At 37.7% G+C, this 23,168-nt stretch overlaps 1 protein-coding gene across 1 annotated transcript in view; it reads right to left on the reverse strand.

Annotated features, from left to right (window-relative positions):
• spon1b (spondin 1b) overlaps positions 1-23,168 on the reverse strand; it is an 89,490-nt gene that overhangs the window by 60,608 nt on the left and 5,714 nt on the right. The window contains exon 3 of the mRNA XM_008411699.3: positions 6,254-6,387. Within this exon, the coding sequence (XP_008409921.2) occupies positions 6,254-6,387 (134 nt within the window). The remainder of the gene's footprint in view (positions 1-6,253; positions 6,388-23,168) is intronic.

A 23,168-nucleotide genomic window follows, 5' to 3' on the forward strand; every position in this document is an offset into this window, starting at 1 on the left:
ATCTAAAATTACTCTCACCAAACAAATGTTTTACTTCGAGCAATATTTTTACTGCACAGTCTGTTCTGAATCGATAACTTTTGTAACTATAGATTATTTTGAGTGTATTTCAACAACTGTAAAATTTTCTAAAAATGTTGGATTGTTGCTGATGTTTAAACTGTTTCCTTCCTTCAAAAATATTAAATTAAATGCTATTTGTCCTCAATTCCTGCTAGATTAAAAAAAAATAAACAAACATCTGTATATCAAATATCACTGGAGCTTCATATTTCAACAGTATTTAAATTTCCCCCAACTTTTCTTATGTTAAGTTAGGTCTTAACATAAGAAAATATGATGGATAAGTACCGTATTTTTCACACTATAAGGCGCACCTAAAAACCTTCAATTTCCTCAAAAGCCGACAGCGCGCCTTATAATCCGGTGCGCCTTATATATGGACCAATATTGAGCCACAACAGGTCTAGCAACTACGGTAAGCAGCCGCCGACTTAATTTTCCCCCGTAGAAGAAGAAGCGTGCGGTGCATGCTGGGATAGTTTTCAGTTTAATAAAGTTTGACTGACCTTTTTTTTTTTTCAAAGAACTTTATTTAAATGAAATTAGAATACATCAAAACAACATAATGAAGTATACAACACAATACAACAGCCAAGCAAAACAACCAGGGGTGATAATTAGAGTTTGACTGACCTATCTACCTACCGACCTGATAATCAGGTCGTCTGCAGGTCATTTAGCACCACGTTCTCCACGAACATGCTGTGCGCGAACGGAGAAGGACGACCATCGTCCGGCCACGCCCCGGCCCAGTCGCGAAAGGTTCTCCTCGCCGACCCGAGTCGGACTGTTTTGTTGACATTTTTTATGTCAACAAAGTGGCTTTAGACATTCATCCGGTGTGCTTTGACTTGGGTACCAAGGGACCAGCCCCTATACATTTAAAGCCGGGGGTGTTGGGGGAAGAGAGACAGAGACTGCGGCGGCAGCGTGTTGGTTAGTCTGTGTTACCCAGAAAGCAGTTGGGCACAATATCGCAACACCAACAACGTGAGTGAAACAATGACTGGGGCAGCCTACTATATAAAGTACTCGGGGACCACTTCTTTACAAATGTGGATGTGTAATAATAGAGTACGGAACAAATCTGCAACCCAAACTGAAACGTCTATCCTATGCGCCTTATAATGCGGTGCACCTTATATATTTAAGAAGTTTTAAAATAGGCCATTCATTAAAGGTGCGCCTTATAATCCGGTGCGCCTTATAGTGCGGAAAATACGGTAAGTTAAAAATATAAATATGTTATGAAAAGTGGGGCGGGAGGAGGATCAACACTTTGTGGAGGTTTTACAGCTGCCGTTTCCCGCTGCCTGAGGCAACATTTCTAGGCAGCTCAGCAAGATGAATGACAAGAATTTGACCGGCAGAGGAGGAGGGCAGTCCTGACAGTATACAACCAGCCTCGAGAAGATAAGTTGCATACTGCATCTTCAAGTTGCTGTTAGTTCAAGTGCCAGGAACAAGTGAGACAAACAAAGACAGCGCATTATGGAGTGTGCTATTTAAAAGATGCTGACATGGTTTGCTTGCCAAGAAACTGATAGCAGTGTTTGTAACAGGTGACTTCTCTCCAGGGTTCAGCTCACAATGTGTAAATTAGAAGGAAAAGTGTCTCTAAAGAAGCAGCACTAACAAGCCTGGCAAACCGCAGAACACAGCAATGGATCCTGATCTGTGAATGTCCAGAAAATAACCTGAATATCAAGTGTGTGACAACAACAAAAATGTTTTATTTTACTTTAACTGTGCCTTAAAGGTAACTTTCTTGTGAAATCTCGAAGGTTTCTTGAACAGCCAAACTTTCCTAGGACGTTTCACAGTTTTCTTTTGGACTTTATCTATTTTTACCATCAGTTTACTGCTTACACAGACTGGGATTCAAAAGTGAGGGAACCTATAAAAGGTATTCATTCCACTGGACACTTTTTACCTTTTTAATGCTTTTACAAAGCAATCATGAGCAAAATAAATCTGGCTTTTTGACAAAAAGAATGTCAAATTGAAAACCGATTTGTACGGAATAATCTCAATTAAATAAAAATACGTAAGATAAAATGAACGTATAAATAGTTGCCCCGTTTAAAGTGACTGACCTAATTCAAAAAAATTCAAGAGTCAATTGTTTGTAATCTCACAGGGGGTGGAACGGAGATCATCTCAGGGCAGTGAGTGTGTCTCAAGAGATTGTAATGTAAAGACATCTGTGTCTGGGAGGTCTGCTCACTGGTTAATCAGTATTCCTGGCTTATAGCTTGAAGACTAGGAGAGCATTACAAGCAAAACGTAGAACAGGTCACTGAAAAGTATAAGCCAACGGATGGAAACAGAAAATCTCTGAGACAATGAAATGGAAGCAATATGAAACATGTAAATCTTCTAAGGTCAGGCGTTCTCACAAACCGAGTGGCGGTGAAAGAAAGAGACAAATGAGAGAGGACTCCAGGACACCTGTGACGACGCTAGAGAGGCTAAAAGATTCAGCAGCTGTGACCTGGCATACAACAATTTAAAAATGTTATCCTAGAAGTGATTTAAAGTTGATTTAAACAAATCTGTGAGTATAACGCTATTATAACTAATACTTCTAGTGTAAAGCAAGTGGGGTCACCTGGACTTGATAAAGTGCTGTACAAGTACAAGGCATTTACCATTTACTTCTAAGAAAACTATAGACTTTACAATTGACACCTTTTATTTTTATGTTCCACTGTTTTTCGTCACTTTACATCAACTGTAACTATTCCTAGCACAATGAAGCTGGCTGGGCTTCCCTGTTTCTCGTTTTTATGTTAGAATAAACAAACTAGCTGCCAGCTGCAAACTTTGAAAGTGAGAGAAATAAAAAAAAAAAACATCTTATGTAATTCTTGGCAAACCCACATACAGTAAATTTTACTGCATACATTACTTTTCCTCCACTGTGTCTGTTGAAATCTTGGTACAGCGATCTTAATAATAAAAAAAAAAAAGCTCCAGTCTTTATGGTATTACAGCTTCTACTGGTGGTTTGAGGGAGCAGATTTTTTTCAAGTTATTAGATCAAAACCCCAGGAGGGCAAAGAAAAAACTAATAAGAGTCCAAAAGGGCACAAAGACAAAGACCAATTTAAGGAAGTCGGAGTTGGAACCAGTCCCAGTTAACACGGAGATAAGAGTCTGACATCCTCAACACTGAACATATTACAGACTGAACATAAACACAAGAATGAAATGTTTGGCTCTAAGGATTATTAAATTAAGTGACATTGATATTAGTTTGCATAAATAAGTCAGATTTAGTCTTGTGTAGTAAAGTTGATTTTGATCAATTGTTTTCATCAGATTCAACCCAAGTGTTCTTGACCTTTTGCTCAATACTGGCAGCCTGACATTCTCCTTCATAATTTCTGAAAGAGCGCAGAATTCATGTGTCCATCAAATTGACCATGTCCTGAAGCAGCCTCAGACCTTTATGTATTAACATGGTCCCCAAAAACCTCTATTTTCGCTTTGTCAGTCCACAGATTATCTTCCCTAAAGTCTTTGGGAAAGACATTTTTGGCCATTTTTCAGTTTTTACCCTCCTATGGGTGCAATTTTTGGCCAGTTTCTTTCTTATTGTTGAATCATGAAGGCTGAGCATAAAAGAGGCAAATTAAGCCTTTTCTGCTTTGTATGTATGTTGTTCTGTGATCTTCTTTGATTTCCTGGATCAATCGGTGCATTATTTCAGTCATTTTGGTGAGTTGGTCAGTCTTGGCAAAGTTCAGCATTGTTCCATCTGTTTTCTGTTTTTCTCCATCTGTAGATAATGCCTCTCATTCTGAATCATGGAAGTCCTAAAGCCTTAAAAATGACTTTGTAGCCTGTCATGGCAAAAGGGACAGATATTTTGTTTCCAATCTATTCTTGAATTTATTTAGAATTTGGTGTGATGTGTTGTTGTTTTTTTTATCTTTTTCACCTACTTCATGTTTTTTGACAGTTTCTATTTAAGTATTTTTGTTTTGGATTACATATGTCAGATTGAATTTGATAGCTTGTTTGAAATCCTGCATTTAAATCTGCAGTTTGTATTTATTCAGTTCTCTTTATTTGATATGACAATTTTCTTGATGGTCTGAAACATTTAAGCGCAACTATAGAGGAAGAACTGAAGAAATCTAAACGTGTTCTAATCACTTTAACTCCAGTGTGGCCTATTAACATAGTGTTGTAGACAGAAACAAAAATAGCCTAACAAGGTAAAATTAAGACTTATAATGCAGAGAGTTTATATGAGGTAATCCTAAATCTGGACAATTGTGACAGTAATATGAAGTGAATTTGAAATAGCAGATGTTCCACAACACAGGGTCAGATTTATTGAACCAGCAATTACTGGAGATGGCTACATGCCACTTGTCAAACAACGGCGGTAGATAAATTAAAAGCAACAGCTGTGCTTGTGCTGTGGAGGTGAGGGCAAGTTAAAGCTCATCGCTCAGTGGAGGAAAAGATGCATGTCAGGGAGTTTATTCCCTTCAGGTAGTCAGAAAAGGAGACGGAAATGAACAAGGGAGGAACATTTTTCTTTGCAAGGTTTACCTTGTTTATCATTTATATTTCTTATTTGTCAAAAAATGTCTTGAAGGTATGTGCAGTGCTATCACTCCATGTAGTGCACATTTGTTTTATTTCTGTTGGCACATTGCTTGAATAACATCTCATCATGTATTAATAGTAAGTGCTTTCTGTTATCAGAGAATATTACATTTACAGAAGCACAAATTGTAGCTGATGTGCATGAAAATCAGTCCCTCCGGGCTGTTGCGTTTCGCTCTTCTGGCTCTGTTCTGTTTTTCCAACGAACCAATTTTTTTGCTCAATGGTAAAACAGCCTGCTGCTGCTTTTAGAAACAAAACATGCTGGAAATAAATGTCTTTATCATAACAGTCCAGAGGCTGAACACCGATGTCATGAAGTCTGCTGTAGTCAATCAAAGTTGACCATAAATCATTTCATCACTCAACCCATTTGAGCAACACAAATAACTTTTACCACAAACTGCCTTTATTTTTAAACTGGTTTATGTTAAGTATTTTTTTTTCCATTACACTGAATGAAATCCTCTAAATGTTCAGAAGTGAGTGGTTCAATTTCTGGAAAGAATGTTTGGGTTTGTCTCACCAGTTGATACCACAATTTGACCTAAAGAAGGAAGGAAGGAAAGTAAGAAGGAAGGAATAAAAGACAGAGGGAAGAAACCAAGGAATCTATCTCCCACAAAGCAAAGCTCCCTGTGAGCCATCCAAATCTCATTAAAGCAAAATGTCACTTACTAATAGCTGACAGGCAATATGCACACTTCTAGTTAGACTGAGCAATTTAATTGTCAGGGTAAACCTTTAAGTAGCTGCTCAATGTCATTTATCTGATTAATATTCCCAGACCATCACCAATGGTGAAAAAATATCACTGGGAAAAAATGACACCCTAACATTGTTTTTCAATGGAGCTATAAAATGATACATTCCTGAACAGCCATTTAAATCCTCAAACTTGAACACCTCACTATTCTGAGCAAACATTTGAAATTTTAAAGTGTTTGTCCTAAAGTTTGAGCACCCACTTTAACGATAAGACACATAATGCAGACGTACTCCTTGAAAGTAAAGTTGATGCTCAAAGTCACACCTGTTTTAAACAACAAATTGTACCCAATAATCATCTTTACTTGTGTTGCGAAGATCATCCCTTTACAAGAGCTAAGGTATGCTGTGCTTCTAGACAAAAAAAAACAAAAAACACCTGGAGTCACCGACTTGACTTTAGCCAGTAACACCTGCTTGTAAGGTCAAAGGTAACTAGGCCTGGGAACTTCATTTATTAAAATGTTGAGCTTTGTTTCAGTAGAAATAATAGTCCCAACACATTTTTTTTCTTTTTAAAATAGCAAACTCAACTTAAAAATTTGAATGAAAATCAGAAAACATAAACTACATAAAAAATGTAACATGTTTTGTTTTATTTGCAGTAATTTAAGTCAGTTATGTAACTGCAACAGCAGTTACATAACTGACTTAAATATTAATGTACATGCAAATACTAAACCCAGCTAGTTTTTTGATATTGCAACCCTGATATTTAATGGAAAACTGTCATTCAACATCCGTTGTTGCTCTGAACATAAAGGCACGAGAATAATTAGATGAGAATAAAACTTACTTGAGAATAACACACCCAGTACCACTGGGTGGTGCGGTCCACAAGACCTGTATCCTGGTTCTTCTGCGCGGTGTGCTCTCTGTCACCGCAGGAGGACAGTTGGTCATGAACTGGGTGTCGTCGTTATCGATGATCTGGCAAAAAAATAAGTGGCATTATGCACATATCATATCAGATTTACAGAAGACACGAAAACATATATTGTCTCCGAAACAGAACAATGTATGTTGCTTTGTGCAGAAAAAGTGGATAAAGTTGAAGATCCAACAGGTTAAAAGTTCAACTCAACACACAGAGTGGGAGCTTGGAGCTACAACAGTAACAAATAGAGGAATTAAGTCACAGCTTGATGTATTATAATTATTCTCACTTTGCTCTTTGACTTTAGTAGAGTAAAAGTAGCTGAAATCATAGCACGTATTTTGAATAATGATTTGTCGGCTGATGTGTTTATGCAGCATCAAAATTTTATTAAATATGAGACACGACTTCATAGTGCTTTAAGAGTTGGCTTTCTAAAAGATATGAAAATATGTGAATGAGAACAGCTTTTTTGAGAGCTTGAACACATGAAACACAGTTTTTATGAGCAAAGACAACACAAGAGGCCAAGTTGCAAATGTAAGATTATTCACACACCCTGATCCATAAATCAAGTAAGACTTTATTTCAAGAAAATATTTTGTTTATATTAAGACTAGGAACTTTGTTCAAACTGTTTATCTTCGATTTAACCTGTGTGAACTGGACTTAGAACTAGTTCTTGATAGGGGAACTAGATTTGAGCAACATAGTAAACCTTAAAATTTACTTTAAGAAAAAGGTTGCAATGTGATTTTATTGAATCACTGTGAAATCATGACATTTCTTTCTTTTAACTCATGTGAACAATAGTTTTATTGTACATTACTTTCAAAGTGATGAGGAAAGACAGCAGTAATATTAGATGGCTATCAAACACCATGTCATCTCTGTGTAATTATTTTTCACATCAGGGAACCACAACATCCTGTCTCCTTTGAAGGACAGGAAGTAATAGAGTGCTTTGTCAGGGCTTAATAAATATTTATTCTTTGATGCCAACAATGTTTTTTTGATCGTTACATCCGGAATAATATTATTTCACAGCATGATAATTAATCTTCACACAATGTCTCTTATCTTTATTTGTTTGTAGGAGGTGGGTTGGTGATCCGACACTGTTGATCTGACTGTTTTTTTAATCTGATACATGCAATCTGTAATAAAACTAATATGCATAGTATTAGTAGTAGTAGTAAGCCGTAAAGCTCAATTTTGCTGCTCTATAGAAAATAAATACTTTAATCTTTTATTTCTCTCAACACATAACTATAGCTTTTCTGTACACATCACTAGAATTTGGTATTTGACTCCGTCTTTCAAGCTGCTCGTAAAACAGGTTGCTACGGGCGGTTTGCTGTCGTCTACAAGTTATTTGCAAAATTTCAGTTGTCACTGGAAACAAGAGGCAGATGGGAAAATAAAAGAGAGTTCAACAAAGACATGTTTTTCATATATTATCAAGATAAAAACTATTTTGTGAATGCTAAGGGAGGGTGATGTTCGGGGGGAAATGACAAAAGGTTCATTTCTTTCACCACTTCCTGTGAATGTGGGAATGTTCAGACATGCAACCTGACCTTAACTTATCAAGTAGTACTGTACTCTCTGTGACCAATCTTTGGCAGTAAGTTGAGTCAAGAGCAAAGCTGTGGGAAAGGGAAACCTTGTCAAAGTCCTAAGGTGATGATTTGGATAATAACAGACTTGTACATTCAAGACATGCACTGCCCAGTTGTCTCAATACTTAAACCTTGTCACGAACCTTACAGACTAAACACATAGCGAAACAGAACCTCATGTGGCCCTATGACCTTGTAGCATGTGTTCCCCAGCTGTCTCACCATAATAATAACAAAGACTCAGCACTCTTTCCCAGAAATCCTGCTTGGCGTAAACTGACTAACAGTTTCTACTTTTGGAGCTTTTTTTCGCTGATGAATAATTTCCATATTTCTACGGTGACTGATCCGCCTTTCATTTACATTTTTTTTTCCACTAACACTGAAGCTCTGTCAGTCAAATGCTGAAACAAACAACTCACTAAAAAGCAAATGAAGAGACAGATTTCAGAAAGACCCAAACAAAGGAGAATGACGGCAAAGAGCTACTGCCTTTTGACAGGGATATAAAGGTAGATTTGCATCGTGCAAATTTAAATTGAAGTTGAATCTACTGAGGCGTAAGCATTAAGTACAACGCTGCTTTGGAGACAAGAAGAAAACCGAGATGCTCTGAAGAGATGCCAAACAATCACAAAGACGTTCATGGAAAAAAGCAAACCAGTGATATTAACCACACTGGGTTTGTTTATGAAGCAAGTCAGTTGATCCCAAAATATAGTTCAAGATAGGTTTGATTAAATATTATTACAGTCAACTTAATACACTAAAATCTGAAGTCAAATGAACAGAGTGAAATACCAAAAGTAAAAGCTGTAGTTATTTATAAAAAAAAAAGACAGGATAATATTACAAAATTATATGAGTAATGACTTTATAGTCCAATTCTGTATCAAAACACATTTTACTCACTTTTATTCCTCATCTCTCAACACACTGCTGCCAGCTCTCTGCGATCAGGTATGAGCATCAACACCAGCTGCACATCATCCAAATGGCTGAATATGTCATATGACTGGAATGCAATCCCTTAATTCATTACTCTTGGAATAAACTATTGCAGTCAAAACAATCCTGAGTAATGTTATTGAAACTGATAATATGATGGCAATGTGTGAGTATGTCCATTTAAAAATGTTCCCAGGAGATGAACTTTAAATTCTAAGGTGGGTTTTCCAAATACTGCGACTGGCGACCTGTCCAGGGTGACCCCGCCTCTCACCCAGAACGTTAGCTGGAGATAGGCACCAGCACTTCTCCCGACCCCACTGAGGGACAAGGGTGTAAAGAAAATGGATGGATGGATGGATGGATGGATGGATGGATGGATGGATGGATGGATGGATGGATGGATGGATGGATGGATGGATGGATGGATGGATGGATGGATGGATGGATGGATGGATGGATGGATGGGTTTTCCAAATACCAGAAAAAAAGCTGGGTGAAGTACTTGAAGAACATTTATATTATAAGTATTTTTGGCTTGTGGTTTATTCCCAAACCACTGTTACTGTTTGAGAAGCAAAGTCGTCCCAACCACAACCATATGGAGAGTGTGTGGCATATTTTGGATGGCGGAGTCCATGCAAAAGAATGAGCCAATTTAAGAAAACTCAGTTCTGTCATAAATGATTCTGTTTGCGTCACCAACTGCAAACACAATATCATTTGAAAGTAGAGGATCTGCTCTTTACACTGATGTTTTTCCAAGTGTGACAAAGACTTGGCAATTTAAATTTCGCAAAAACAATGTTACACCTTTGCTGTTGTGTGGTCAAAAGTTCTGCTTCAGCCTTGAAAACCACTACAAATGCCTCATGCTAAATTAATACACCAGCTCTGTGGATAAAACAGGGAAAGTCACTTCACCAGTTTAGCAGTATTTCAGATATTCAAAACAAAAACTAATCAATATTTATCGACACCAAATTATATGAAATTACTGTATTATGATACTTTTTCAGCCATGTCGTCCAGCTCTACTCTGCGCTAGTTTCAAATTACAGTTTAGATCTATACTATGTGCATTAGTTGTGCAGCACATTGCACAATTAATGCGCATTGCATGGCCCTGCTCCACTCATATCAGTCAGATTTGTACCCGACTCACCCTGGTGGTTACAACAATTGACAAAACAAAGCTGGAAGATGTCAAACAAAGCTAAAAATGGAAGAAGTTACGCTAATAAGGCAGAAAAGAGCAAAGTCAGGAGTCTGGAATTGATTTTAGACGGATAGCAGCTTAAAATAATAATGCATGTTTACTTCAGGCACAGGACTGTAATTAGACTTAATTAGTCTGGTTGGATTGAGCTCAGGCACGTCGTCTATGGGCTCGGACCGGGTCAGGTTAGACTTTATCAGTTTCAAACTCCATTTCAAACTGATAACTTGTTTACATCAAGACAAAGAGAGTTTTAGTGGAAGGGAACAACTTTCATGCGATGAAATTTTATATGCAATACTGCAATTGCTCATAATCCAATTAAACGTTCAGCAAATCTAATGCAGCACAATTTAAAATTTATCAATGATGCCAGTGCATGTACAAAACACTGAGCCAGTGAAGGATAGAGTAGCAGGACAGGTTAGTGTGGGAAGACTGTCAAAAGAGGTGTTTGTTTTCTTTGCGGAGTCTGGCATGTCAGTGAAAGTCCACGGTTTGTCTATCTCAATCTCGCTCAATCTCTTGCTCCCACTTCAGTCGGTAAACACAGATGCTTTAGAGTGCCTGCACAAGCAAACGCAGAGCTCTGTTCAAACACACTCACACAAAGCCTGGGCGACAGGCACGGCAAACCTACGATCCTCTGGAGAAATCTGACAGAAACGGCTGATATTAGCGAGCACATGTGTGTGTGTTTGTTGGTCACTGTGTGCGCACGCACACACACACACACACACACACACACACACACACACACACATTCCAGGATAGCAATTAAATGTCATGCAGTTGCAAAGCAGTGAATACAGTTAAAACCATTGGGACTTTAGTTCAAATATGAGAAAGAAGAAAAGAATTACAAGGAGACAGAATGATATATTGAAATGTCACATCTCCACTTGAGGATGAGCTCATTTCAGAGAATCACAAAGTTTTCTTGTCTTGATGAAGACCTCGGAGGCACCGACATTTTGCCTGAAGTTTTCCATCAATCAAAGCAGCTCTATTACTGCAGAACACCTCTGAGATCTTGGGGCTATCATCAATATTGCATCATATTACATTCTATGTCTCACCCACCCAACCATAGCAGCAGAGTCACATGTGAAAACAGCCGCCCTTTGAAAGTCCCTTCACTTTCCAACATGTGATTCTCTGACCTGAACTGTACAATTGCACAAAGCAACAATCAGAAAAACATTCTGCATGCTGTTCACTGACTATCACAACTCACACTCTTCCACGTATACATCTATACTTTCAGTATAATGGCTGGAATATCATCCATATCAACCAGCTAGTGTGCAAGTATCCTAAAGCTGTTCATCACACTACTCGCATTAAAGATTTCAGTTGTATTTGAATGAAGGTCTGAATGTCTGTTCTGCTTTGAAAAGAAGGCTTCATTTTCTGCCTTTTCACTTTGTCATGACCTTTTCTTGTCGTTTGTCTTTTTGTGTGAATGTTGTAAAAAGCTTTGACAATACCAGGCAAGTTTATCACCCGGACAACATATCAGGGGAACAAAGTACGTAACATGTTGAGGCAAAATATCACCAAAAAAAGTGAAAGCACTGGAGTGCTTGACACCAATCATTTACACATAAAAACACATTACATTACTAATCGATCAATCAATCAATCTTCTAATCAAGTTTATTTGTATAGGACATTTCACCAACAAGAAAGTTTAAAGTGCTTTACGTCATAAAATACAAAAAATACAGTCATAGACGACAGTCAACAATTAAAACGAAATGGTGGTAGTATTACATATCAGAATGTTTATCAATGTTTCATTTGTAATGTTTCAAAAGAAACTCTAAACAGGTGTGTTTAAAAAAGGTCTACGGTTTTCATATCTAGAAAAAAAAAATCCCTGCAAACCTTAAACATGCAAAAACTGTTGGCATCTTTTAGACAGGATGAAATGTGTTTGCTTCAGATTTTAATCAGAGAATCTCACTAATGAACTGTTGGCTGATTACAAATGAGAGATTGAAGCAAAAGATTGAACACAGTCAACACAGAGAATAACGATCACTGGACAAATATTTTTGCCACTTTTGCTACCTTTTACCACATTTAAAACTGTAGTTTAATGTTTGTATCGTTTATGTCAGGCTAGTAGGTGTTTGACATACTAAGCTGAGTTCCTGTAAAGCACTTTTGATTGTCTTGTACATAATATGAGCAATATAAATAAACTTATCTTATCTTGCTTTCTGTAAATGAAACAGTAAAATGTCCAATATCTGTAGCAAGTTAACATTTTAATAATTTCACTAAAGGATTTTCACAAATAGTAGTAGTAGTAGTAGTAGTAGTAGTAGTAGTAGTAGACGTAGTAGTTGCTAAAGGCAATATTTTATTTGTCGTTTGCTATTGTTTGTTGTTGCCACTGGTTTGTCACTTGTCTTGTTGTCGTCACTCCTACAGGAGTAACGACCAGCAGTGGTACGCATTCTTTATTTCCCTGCTTAACATACACCAACAATACAAAGTATCCAAGCTGAAGATATCCCATCTGGGAGCATCCATCAACAAATTACTGTTCTAGATCTTCCCCAAGTATCCCGAAGGGGATATAACCAATGATTTTTGCACCATTAGCATCTTGTTATGTCAGTATCATTGTGATATGTGTCATTATTGACACTGTGCTGTCCTCAGGATACAGATGCTTCCTTCAATCCTAATTACAGTTTGCCATCATCTCCAAGGTACCATTTGCACTTTATTTAAATATTGTGATAACCCTTTTCACACATATTCAAAGCATTATGGGAATCAACATTTGCATTGCAACAGCTATTCTCTCTAACATCTGTGCAACAGATGTGCACTGATGTATGTAGGAGTGTCTAATATTTTAAAATGTCAAGGTAATGCATTGCTTGATCGGCAACATAATTACATAGAGGCAAGTGTTGATAATGTTTTGTCATTTCTGCTGATATTTATTAGCACAAAGTGGTGGTCCACACAACTTGCATAATAGAGGATTTAATGAAAAGACGTGACAACCATCCTGTCAGTGTCCAGGGACATCAGCTGCAGAGAACTGGACTTTATTGCGAAAGAAAAATGAGGTCTTAAAAAAAAAAAAAAAAAAATCACTCCCACGTCGCATGCACAAACAAGAACAGTTGGTCTACCTCAAACTAACAGAGGCAGTGGCAACATGTTTTTCTACTGCAACCACTGGAATGAATCAGAACCACTCTCGTGTAATGCTTTCCTTTCCACCAGATGTCTTCGAAACTGAGCTCTGTGTAAAAACACACATCTGTTTTAGTTCTGATAAAACTGACATCTACAGTCTAGATTAGTCAGACAGGACGTCAAACATAGGAACACCACAGGGAATCCAATCAATTTTCAAAACCAAACAGCCTCGGTAAAGTCCCAATGCTACATCATGCCACAATTAGTATGCACAGTGTACTAAGTTACAGGAGGACTTTGTTCATACTGAAAACATGTTTTATTATCAGTATTTCGAACTGGTCATAATTAAACACCCTTTGTGAAACTTAAAATTTCTCTCATTTTAGAAAGAAAAAAATATATACATCTTTTTTTAAAACCTCAAATAAAAAAAACAAGTTTGTATACCTTGCTAAGCAACAAAACAGAATTGTTAAATAAATATTTCATGGAATAACCCTGACTTTCATTTTGTTAAACACCAGTCTTTCATATTATTGTTGGATTCAGAAGATCACCCAGTCAGAACCTCAGTGTGCTGAAAGATGTGAGCTTCTGTTGGAATTCAATTAGAACTGGAATGCAATAGCTGTAAAATAAAAAATACAAAATCAAGTCTTATTTTAGAGCTGCGCATTTGGAAATAATTATTTTATCTCCACATACGGTTATGTGACCTGTAGGGCAAAATAAAGCATTCAACTTTAAGCTGAATGTTTAAAAGGTCAAACTATCAACTATGAAAGAAAAACAAACTAGATAGTTACTCCCACTGTAAAAAAAAAAGTCCTAAGCATAAACGATATCACTTAACAAAATGTACACCTTTTCCTAATACAATCATAATTTAACAGAAGCATATTTGCAAAAGTCACAAGTAAGATGTTGATTACTAACAAAACGTGATTCATTTGTGCTTTTGATCCAAAATACCTGCATAACAATCAGTGCGAAAGCAGTTCAAGCTACTGTCTACAATTCTTTTAAGTTGCTCCAGTCATGTGTTAGATATATAATACAATTTACCTTTTTTTAGTCCATATGTCTGTTATGCAGCCTATTTTGACAAGCTCCATCTTGTCCTTGTGTTCTGTCTCTGTTTATACAGTCATTGTAAAAACAAAAATGGATTTACCTTGAGGCTTTTTCTGACTGGACTTTCTGAACCTGTCATTGAACTGCAGCATTATTAGTGTTCCATTATCAAACCTTTGCTTTATCTCTAGATTCCCCCTGTCCTCATTTTGGCAGTCTTACCACATATTAGTGCATCTACTTTTAACAAATGAATCTGTATGTGTGAGCCTTCTTGTGTTTGCATGTGTTGCTGTCTTTCCAGCCTATTTTGTCTTGATTTGTTTGCTTAAGCTGTTATCAATGCGAAACAGCATGAATAAACTATAACAAGCTCCCGCACAGAGTCGCATGGCTGTAATGACTACAGCGGTATAATGATTTTTGGCTTCCAACCACTAAAGATTTAAATGGAGACATTTCTAATGACATCATGGAGTGGTAATTAATTTTCTTTCATAAGTAATTTCCCCTGACCCATTATTTCTGTAGTGCAGATTATAGCATTATTCTGAACAATACACCTTAATCAAGCTTTAATGTGGCAAGATGAGAAACCTTCAAAATCCTCATGTAACCCTTTTTTTTCTGAAACCGAATTTTCTTTGCTGCGGTGTTAATGTTCACAACCTCCCCCATGTCAGTCACAAAGTTCATAGCAGGCAAGAACAAGCTATGTCAAGTGAATTTACTTCCATCTTAGGTTTTCTTCAAGCTATTTCTTCCTTCATTAGCCTAAAGATACACGTGCATTATACACTTCCGTCAGTATAGTAATGTGGAATGAAAAGCAGACGTAGAAATTTACTTATTTGTATTTCTCTCTCGTAAATATTTCTGCAAAAGTCAGATCTTCCAAAAGCATGCAACTGAGGTACCGACAGGCTGGCAAAATGACAATTTTTTGTGACTAGTCAGAATTTTCTGTATCCTTTTAACTTGTTTAAAAGTGGTCAAATATCAAAAGATGAGCTCAGGTTGAACTCCATATGTAAGTTTCATTACAATGTTCCCCTTAATTAAAGCAAAAAGAGAAATATATTATTTATAGTTTAGCTTTACATTTTTATTTATGTCTTATATTTCTATTGAATTGGCTGGAGCAGCTGGATGGGGAAAGACAAAGTCACAATGCAAAAAGTGTGACAAAAGGGATCAGTAGACCAGTTACTCAAATGTGATAGTTTTCCAGACAAGTAGTGTTTTAAACGTGGTTTCTAAAATGCCTTAGGATCACTTCACATGAGATTATGTCTGTGTGACAGCATTAAAAATCTGTCCGAACACGGACGGTCTCTGCAGCAACTTGGAGAGGCATACTGTGGTACACCAGGAATGCAACAGGCTTTTCATTGCATATTATTGAGCATCCACAAAAATTCCACTGTGGTTTGTCATCACGGTGGTGTCGTGACGTGCTGGACTTTCAGTTTTTTGCTTTTTGTTTAGTCAGCACTTTAAAGTGCATTGCTTGTTTTTTATGTAGAGTAATTCACTCCATGGTTGCATTGGTAAGCTGCTGCTGCCCCATGTTTCTGCTTGTCCACATCTGTGTTTATTCTATGTATCTGAAGCCAGTCTTCTTCTTCAGTTTCTCCACCTATTCTATTTAGGATTCTTCTGCTATACAGAAGACAGTATTGCCAATAATTATTGTTCCTCTAGGATAACGCTAATCAAATCCCTTTGTGTGTTTAGACTCTTTGATGCCTCTCGATCCTCCGCCTCCTGCCACCACCTTCTGCCTGCATTTGGGTCCTACACTAATAAACACGATCATAGATCTGAGTGTATCCGAGTCCTTGGTGCTGCATGAAAAAGCATAGTAGCAACACTGATCATCTAACCCATGCAGTGTGGCTTAGACAGACCAACCTTATCATTAAAGAATTAAGAAAAACTGGACATGCTGGACTCACACAATGTCTAGAAGCTAATCACACCCACACTAAGATACCAGTGGTGAGGAAGCACACACACCTCCAAAGTGCAGGTAGACAGGTTACTTGCAGATGTTTTGCTCTTTCAAACTCTCAGTTCTGGTTCCTCAGAAAAATAATTTGTTTATAAAAAATGAAATTCTTCCCTTTGTAGAAGAGGAAACTACCAGATAATAAAGCTGATTTTGGGTTGGTTGTTGCATTCCTCTTCTCGTTCTTCCTGTGCTGCTGATTCCGCTCTGTGAGGGCATGGCAGCTCATACGGCCAATTCACATGGTCCCCATTAGGCTGATCAGCCTGGCTGCATAAGAGGTGCTAAAGGACAGTCCTCAGTGCCTGATTGTCCATCAAAGTAGTGGTAATCAACCCTTCCTCTTCCGATCTCATTTGATGTTGCCTATATAATCATGTCATGTCTCTCGTGAGTTTCTCAGTAGACTCGCTTGGGCCTTACCTTCCACTACCGGAAGGACAAACAGTGGCACACAGGAACTCGCCATCTCAAAGACGCATTTCATTTCAATAAAATCAACAAGCCTGTGGGTTTTTCCTCATAAGGTAATGTTAAAAGGAAAACAGGGACCGAGAGATATTCAGCTAGAGCTTTGCAAACTACAGAAACAATTATTTAAGGATTATCTTGGAGTTTGTGTTATATATCAGGTCACTGTCAAGCCTTGTTCCCTCTTTATTTCAGCTGCTGCGTTTTACTTGCCTTTGAGATTGTCCCTCTATGTCTCTGGCTTGGGTTAAACTGATTAAGTGTTTGTATCCCGAAAAAACTCCAGACCATTTATAAAAGATAATCTAACCTCTTCTTATTGCCTCCCCTATTCAAACAACCTCCATTTGTTTCCCAGAGCAATAACACACTGCTGACCTAGATAAATATGACCCACGTCCCACAGTAACACACAGAGGGCTGGGAAAAACATACACAAGCAGAACCAGACATGTATGTCTTGTCAAAGCACATTTAAGCACAAAGACACACATCTCAAAAGCAGAGAATGGGCCAATTCAGTGAGACGTTCAGACAGACCTTCAGACTTTTTTCAAATGTTTGACAAATTCAAATGAAAGTCTTTTAGTGGCAGTAATGCGTTAAAAGTGAATATTATTGTTTGAAGAGCTGTCAATGAACAACAGCTCCTAGTTGTGGTGTTTTAGAGAAGCAGCGTGCGGGCACATTCCAGGACGGCTGCCAGAAACAACCACAGCGTGAGGAGACAGAAAAGCCATGCAGGGAACCTCAACTTCCTTCGACTGTCTTCCCTTCCAGTGAATAAGAGCAGTCATGTCACTGCAGATGTAGAGTCATAGCTAACCTTTGAAAGATATACTTTGAATAAATTATATGAACTTTCATAATCACCATCATGCTTTATTTTTCTATTATCTCTGCATGAATGCAATAAGAATAACATCACATTTGATAAAGTGATTCTAAAGCTAATGTCTGCTTTTACATATTTTCACGGTAATGCTTCTACAATGGAACCAGATGCATTTCTTTTTTCACAGCTGTGTTTCAAAATTGTTTAAAGGTTTTGTTGGCTCTAGTGGCCTTTATTTGAAAGTAATTTGACAGGAAAGAGGGTTATGAGAGAGGGGAAAGACATGCAGCAAATGTCACCAGGCTGGGAATCGATCCTGCGACCACCAGCATGAGGACTAAGGTTTCAATACATGGGTTGTGCTTTGCCCCTGTGCCACCACAGCACCCCGTGTTTCAAAAAATTTGAAAAGGAAAACTATTTTTTAACATTTGACAGTGTTTGCCAAAAGTATTTTGTTTCCTGAGTGTAAACGGGTAAATTACGTCTGTCGTTTAAAGACCACAAAAAGTCTGAATATATATCAGACAGATTGCAAAGCCAGATTGTCAACATCAATTCTGTTCATGCTCTGCCCACATGGTTCCAGTCTCAGCTCGCTGCCTTCTCCCTGCAAACTCTGCAGGGACTTCGACTTAGACTGCAAGCTGTTTGTTGTTTCACTGAGATGTTGAGTTTTGAACTACTTGAACCCCAAAAAGCTAGATATTTGCACTAACCTTCTCCGTCCTTTTGACCTTCCCGTGGCCTGGATTTTTCAACAACTTCACAGAGGTCCTAGAGCAATCTCGTCCTCGAGCTGAAGCCCGACATGTTTTTCTCTCGTCTCAATTTTCACACAACAAACTAGTTTGTGAAAATTGTAAGGGTAGGCAAGTTCAAGCAAAAGAAAGAAAATCTGATATTGAAACTTTCCTCTCCCTGAGGGCACAAACAGAAAAAGAACAGCTTGTCCATATTTTCCAACATTTAAAATTATTTTGAAACAAATAAATTCGGGTGGCATCCCTCGTGAAGATGTGTCCAAATTTTGAGATTTTAACCTTTTACTAATGCTTTCTTTATTTGTCTTAGGTCTTTTCTGCTCTTTCACTACTCATACTACTTGTATTGTTTTTGCTGTGCAAAGTGCTGTCACAAGATTTTAAATAAATTGATCTTTAATTCAATGGGTAATCTTTGAATGACATCCTACGAGCAACTGATCAGGATGCCTCCTATGACCCATCCAAGGACACGTGTTGGCCTCTTTGGCAGACTCAGATTATATTTCCCATAAATAAGATTGAAAGTATTATCATTACACCCGTATTCTGACCACACATAAGCCAAAGGCGATGAATGAATGGATGAGTCGTCAGTTGGTCTTATTTTCAAGAAAATATGCTTTTAAACCTTGTGGTCACGTCCACAAAGAAGCAGTCTGTAGACACAACATCAGTCTGTTTCCATTGTCATCTCAATCCACAAGCCTAAATTCTCCAGAAAAGAAGCTGAAGAGAGAAGAGACAATAAGAGAGGATGCATGACTCTGGATTAATAAGAAATATCCCTCTCTGTGTATGGTTCCTCACTAAATAAATCCATTATGTTGGTTAGAAATAGAAAACACAAAGCTTCACAGAGTCTAATATTCTAGATTGAATGTCTAGTGCTTTAATTGAATGTAAAATATAATTGTAATCCCAATGTGGACAAGAAGAGTCATCCAGAGTTTAGATAGTGCAACATTTATTTTATTTTTTTTATCTGGGCTGACTCATGGAGAGCAGGTCAGGGAAAGATAACCCGAGTCTCAGGGGAGGACTGCATGTTCACATGTACACCCAAAGGTCATGAAAGAAAACTGTGGAACAAGACCATGGACAGATTTCCAGATGAAATATTTTTAGCTGAACTCATATCAGTTGCATTGTTTGGTGCAACTGATATGTATAAACGGGTATTGCACAGATTTGGAGCAAAACAATGATTGAAAAGGAGAGGGAAAGTATAACAGAGAGTTCATGACCATAGATAGCATGACAGGAGTCTTGAAAAAGTTTTTGTGATAAAAGATGTGGTGATTGATTTTATCTGAAACTGCTCCCTCCTGGTCAGAGGTCAGTTTGTGCCTCAAGCAAAGAAGTTCAAATATGTTAGTGTCTTCATCAGTAGTGATGGTAAGACGAAGTGGGTGATGGATGGACATATTGGGGTCTGCAGTACAGCAGTTTCTACTCCAAACTGTCAAGGTTAAAAAAAGCTCTGCCATTACGTGAAGCTCTTGATTTACAGGTCCCTCCAGGTTCCAGACCTCAGCTGCGGTCATGATTAATGGATCATGACCAAACGCAAAAGATCTCAGATGCCAACAGCTGAAATTTGATGCTTTGTGTATTATCGTAGCTCTGTCACAAAGATGATTTGATGGCTTCTGTTATCCTTCAAAGCTGAAAGGAGAGCTGCTGCTCCTCCACATTGAAAGAAGTCAGGTGAGGTGATCTGGGCATCTGATCAGGATTTCACAAGGAGCACCTCAGTTTGGAGTTTTTCCAGGCACATCTTATTTGGGAAGAGATCTTGGGGAGTGCCCAGAACTCACCGGGGGAACTAATCCAAGTTTCCATCCTGGACATGTAAGTGTACAAGTCTGCTATATGAAAAAGTGAAAAGCTAAGGGAATGCAGTTTTGCAGTAAAAGATGAATGTGTTTGTTTTTTGCTGAAACTGTCCTACAGAGGTGATGACTCACCTGTACACATTAGAAGATGCTGTTGGGGTCAGTGTTCAGGTGCATTTATACAGAGATCCATTATGCATGTCTCACTAGTTCACACTAGGCACTGCACTACTCATTTCACCCACAGCTCTTTGTGCACAAATGTTTCAGTTGTTTACTTCAATCCAATCGTGACTTTATTTTTCATAACACAGCAACAGTCAGATAAACAGCACATTAATTAAGCCCGACGGACCCTCCGAGGGTTCCAGCTGCCATGTGACCTCGACTCGCTCTGTAAACAAAGGCTCCGTGTGCCTTTAAATTTTTTTTTTTATTATTATCCGCTAAAAGAGGCTTTAATCTTTCAAAAACTATTCCGCATAAAGGTTTTGCCCAAAATGTTAAGATTTTAGAGCTATTTAAAAACAGCTGATGAGATTTAAAGGTCCTCGGGCGATGACGCAACTGCCCGGAAAACCCCCGATCAGCTGATCATCACGGCCATTTTATGGCTTCACGAGACAGTGGAAAGACTCTCAGAGTATGGCACAAGATGTCGGCTATGCAAAATCATGACGTATTTTTCGGAACCCGATCTAAATGTGTGCGTAATTTATGCGTTCTCGGCGCGTTCTCGGTGCGCTCTCGGTGGCTCTCCGTGCATAAGCACGTGTGGTACACGGGAGTCTGAGCACGTGGAGTTATCTCGGTTCCGTGAGTTCAGTTTTGATTTTTTTATGATAAATCGATCATAGCAGCAGAAACTGGACGATTTAGAGGCTTTTGAAGGCTTTTGAACAACAACGGTTTTCCGATTTGCTACGAGTGGAGCTAAATCTTCTGATAGCTGGTGGGATTCGGACGAGGAGGAAGAGGAAGAGCAGGACACAGCTGACAGACTTGATCTCGGTGATGTGTAAGTTTCCCCCCGCAATTTCACACAAAATATTTGATGTTTTGGTTCTATTTATTTATTTATTTCAGTGATTATATGCTTGTAATAACGGCAGGAAGTAAAACCATGTGGTTATTTGTTTACTTATGTTTTACTAAAATATGTTTTATTTTACTAGTAAGGATTTCATGTTTACTTTGGTTCATTACTTTGTAATAAACCTCTAATTCTTCAAATACTTTATTTTTATTTATAGTCGAGTGGAAGCCGAACCATCAAGCTCGGGTGACGCTGAACCTCCCCCCACCTCCCCCACCTCTCATGATTCTTCACCTTCTTTGAGGTAAGATGTCCATTTTTTTGGTGGTGATGGTGGTGGTGGATTTTCAAAATTGTTTATTTGCTCTTTTAAATTATTCAAAAAGTATTTTTGACTGTTTTATCTTGTTTCAATAAAAGTTTTCTATTTGGAGTCAAAGAAAGAGCTTTCACATCATCATTATTATACATATTACACTGTGCACAATGGTACATTTTGCATATAAATGGGGTAAATGTCATGACCAATGGTTATATTATATGTAGAAAGTGTCATTAGGTGGTAATAAGCTATTTAATTTTAACAAACCCCCAGTATTGATGTAAAAAACACATTTGGCACAGTTTGGTGACATTTTGGATAAATGTGCCAAAATGGCCTCTCCGCCTAAAAAATTTCTCACTAATACCATTCTAAAATAAATATGATTCATCTGATTGAGTCCAAATTTGGTATACTTTTACACAACATTTAGATTTAAAAGTCTGTACTACTTTTTTGTGTTACAAATACTATTTTGGTAGTGTTTTCAATGTTTATTTCAAAGAAAATTTTGGCGAGGTTCAAAAAAATGCAAAATATTTTGTATTTTGTCCCTAATATTTCAGGCAGGGTCAAAGCTACAATGGTGCTGACACCAGAAAACCATTCTATGACATCTTACCTTTACAGAGGTACCAAAAGTTTCTTATTAAATCTAATAGCTGTGAGGCTATAAGTGATTTACTTTTGTGTGTTTTTGTCAGGCGGAAATTTATTTATACCCCTTAGGGTGTAAGAGGTTAATGGACTGAATAAATGCCAACACAAGCAGAACTCACAAACGTTGTCAAGTATCTGGATGCTGGGGTTTAAATAAGAATTCCCACAACCTCTATTCTTCCACAATAATGTAAAAATTACACCAACATATTTTACAACCACAGAGAACAAGGAAATATGTTTTACTAAAAGGATTCTAGAGCCTATGAAGCCCCTGTGGGAATTTGAAACTGTCTGCAACGTATTAACTTGACTGCAGTTGTCTTGTTAACCAGGATCCATAGAGGCCTGGAGTTTTAAAGAAATGCATCATTTCCAGGCGGAAAAAGAGCAATCAAGAACACCTCCTCATCTAGACGCAAATCCTCTCTTCTCAGTCTGTAAATTGAGGGTTCATTTCCAGTGGTATAAAATTTCAAATAATTTCACTTAATCCTATATTTATTCACATACTAAGAATAAACATAGGGTGGAATCAGTCATGAAGTCACTTTTTAAAGTTAAGAATTTTATGGCTCAACAGAATAACTGTTTAGCCAGTTATTCTTAAGACTGCTTAAGTGCTTTCACATCTTAAGCAGTCTGAATTTGTATTTTTGATATGCTGATATTATAACATTTTTATCAATTAAAGACATTTAAAAAAAAATCTAATTAATTTTGAAACATCAATGGATGGTATTCCAACAAAAAAATTACTTTATTTTGATGTCTCTTCTCTGACTTGTTTCCCTTATTTACTTTAATCTGGTGGCACAGGGGTTAAGCACAGTCCACATATGGATGCCTCAGTCTTGACG

This window comes from Poecilia reticulata, chromosome 6, assembly GCF_904066995.2.
Source record: "Poecilia reticulata chromosome 6, P_reticulata-male-v2, whole genome shotgun sequence".
Lineage (NCBI taxonomy): Eukaryota > Metazoa > Chordata > Actinopteri > Cyprinodontiformes > Poeciliidae > Poecilia > Poecilia reticulata.